We start from the raw sequence: 2,928 nt of genomic DNA on the forward strand, positions 1-2,928 counted from the left end.
AAGCATATCTAAGGTGACGATATCGTCATATGATATGGTCTACGATATCCTTTTGCAGACCCACTTGTCTCCCAGGATCTTGCTATATAACGCAACCCTCGCATACATGATCTTATCGGTTGCAGGTGCACCAGTTTCCGATGACACGTCCGTGATCTGGCTTGCCGATGGATATATTATGATTTCCATGTCTTACAATACTGGCTCAGATAATTTCGGATGCAACTGATATAACAAAGCTGTCGTTGGGATGGGTGTAGTTTAGGCATCAAGTACTTGTACAGCATATGACCTATCAGTATCAGAATACTTGAGCAACTCGTTGTTGGCCCCATACACGCGCGACAGAATTTCGGCATAAACAGCTGCGTTTAGGGTTGTGAACAAGCTCGCGGACATCGTATATGTTTTCTTAACATCTGGTTGTACGAGAGAAAAGTGGATCGGATACTTGAATACTACGTCCTGAGGAAGTATTTGTGGCCCAAAAACATCTTTCTTGGGATACTCCGGCCAGAATAGATTCAGCCTTAGCAGATTTAACATTGACTTGAACTTTATTGAATTGTTGGACTCCAAAATTCTGTCTAATATTTTCTTTACACCGCACATCTTCCGTTCCAAACCTATTTCGATTACTTTTATGTATGAAGACATGCCTAGAAAATGCTATACTAACCTCAAGTTACCTAATTACATTTTTGACATAGAGGCGTTCGCACGAGGAGCTGTCAAAGGTTACGATTTTCATGTCCGGATTTACTTCCGCAATCTTCCTCAACCACTCCATACAACTACCGCACGGATCAAGTGGGTTGAGCTCTGTTCGCTTCTTTTCCTGTGGCCAGATGAACTCCTCATTTCCAATTGTCAAGGCTTGGAGATCTGTTCAAACATCGAAGCATAGTGAGTAGTGAGTGACGAGTCGGGGACAGAGGAGTAACACAGTGGCACAGGGATAGTCGTGTAGATATCCACGCGCAGTGATACTATCGAACGCGTACTATCAACTGCAATAAACTATAAGCAAATTACGAGGGTTCAATATATATATATTTATATAGTCGATTTCACAAGGGCTCTACGTTTGTGCTCGAGCTGTTATAAACGAACCCGCACGTGTCATAAGGCGTACACTATGAAGCATAGTATTACGCTCATACAAATATACATGCACTTGCTACGCACATACTCTTATGTATATATGTAGTACCACATACACCAGAGAGCAATCCGACTAGAGAACGAAGAGATAGTCAAGTCAGCGAGACCTACCGCTATTGAAACGTTTGAGGGGTGCAAGGCAATCTTCATAGAAGCCTCGCGGAGGTACAGCATTCATTAGCGGTTGACTGCCGGGGGGTTTAGAGGTCGCTGCTGATTTGGTACCGTCAGTGGTTGTTGGTCCAGCATTCTGTGCCACGTCTAAGTTTTATATGAAACAACGGGTAGCGGATATGGTGTCATGAATTTCTTTTCAGAGTGCGGGCAACATCATAGTACAGGTCAGATCAACAACACAGGTCACAGGGTGCACAACCGATGCCTATTTTTTATACAAAACAACGGTTAGCGAATATGATATCATGCATTTTATGCAGAGTAGGTGATGTAAGGTATACCTACCTGAGAGTAAGCGATGTAATGTATACTTACCTGAGAATAGGTGATGTAATATATACCTACCTGAGAGTAGGTGATGTAATGTATACTTACCTGAGAGAACATTCGCAAGTGTATGGGCAGACCCCTTGGAGCCCTTTAACATGCCATGTTCTGTTGTCAATGACGTTTGCGTTTGATTCGTATCCGTTTGATTTGTATCCAGCTCTGTACTACGCCTGTCCCTCCGTGCGGGGTTGGGTGTTACGGCGGGTGTGGAAGCATTAGCGAGTTCGGGTAGAGATATGCTCAGTATGGCGATCATGTCAAAGTCTTTGCGCTTCAGCGACGGATCGGAGGCAATTGCTGTGCCGATGGCGTTTCTCTCACTGCAAAGCGAACCGGTTGGCATGGATACCTAATATGGAATGGCATTAATAGATATCTGTTTTGGAATGACATTAATAGATACCTGATTTGGAGTGATATTACTAGATACCTAATATGGAATGACATAATGTTTTAATAGATACCTTTTATAGAATGCCAATGAGCGTAGCCAATACAAATGCATACACTACAACCACACTGGTTCCGAGATGTAAGTAACGCGCCTATAAAATTTTCCCGCTAAAAATGCCAGTGAGGTCTTATGAATTGTGTCTAACGACGTATGGCTGCAGCAACGATTTAGTAAGAACCGCATTCTTGTCTCTATCAATCCGTAGCGTATGGCACCACCGCGATTCGGGGGCACAGGGACGTACACAAGCAAGCCAGACAATGTACACACACTTACCTCTATATTCATTCCGTACACATACTGTGACTCCTCTCCCGGCTTTGTATATCTCAGCACACTTAGCACAGGCTTCTTCGTTTTGCGTAGCCAGAACTCGTTGATTTCTGAGTCGCCATCCTCCACTATGCTGAGGAATCGATGCTGTATTGTGATTGTATTGTATTTGCGTATCAAATAGAGGGGTGTGGGGGAGGGGGGGTTTCACTCTTTCCCTCTGGGCCTCTGTAAGTGATTGTATAAGAACATAAACAAAGATCATACACCGTCGCAGCGCCGTATAAGGAACACACTGACACGGCCACGGTTGGAAGGTCTCACGAGCAACCGAGCACTCGAAGAGTGGCACAAGTGAGACATCCGATCTTACGATGGGAAGCACACAGGGCAGATGGGTTGTTGCACTATGGAGAAGGTACATGTCATACATACATGCATACACACACACACACACACACACACACACACACACACGACACGACACACACACACACACACACACACACGCACGACACACACACACACAC

General features: G+C 44.4%; 1 protein-coding gene across 1 annotated transcript; it reads right to left on the reverse strand.

The window, feature by feature from the left end:
• Positions 1-549: 549 nt before the first annotated feature.
• On the reverse strand, positions 550-2,822 carry SARC_11610 (hypothetical protein; the record flags this gene model as incomplete). The annotated part of the gene is made up of 5 exons (XM_014294298.1): positions 550-885; positions 1,276-1,425; positions 1,717-2,020; positions 2,402-2,531; positions 2,695-2,822. 5 exons carry the CDS (start codon positions 2,820-2,822, stop codon positions 686-688), a joined length of 912 nt encoding a protein of 303 aa, XP_014149773.1. The 3' UTR covers positions 550-685.
• Positions 2,823-2,928: the final 106 nt, after the last annotated feature.

The sequence above is a fragment of the Sphaeroforma arctica genome (assembly GCF_001186125.1).
Source record: "Sphaeroforma arctica JP610 unplaced genomic scaffold supercont1.1783, whole genome shotgun sequence".
In the NCBI taxonomy this organism is placed as follows: Eukaryota; class Ichthyosporea; order Ichthyophonida; genus Sphaeroforma; species Sphaeroforma arctica.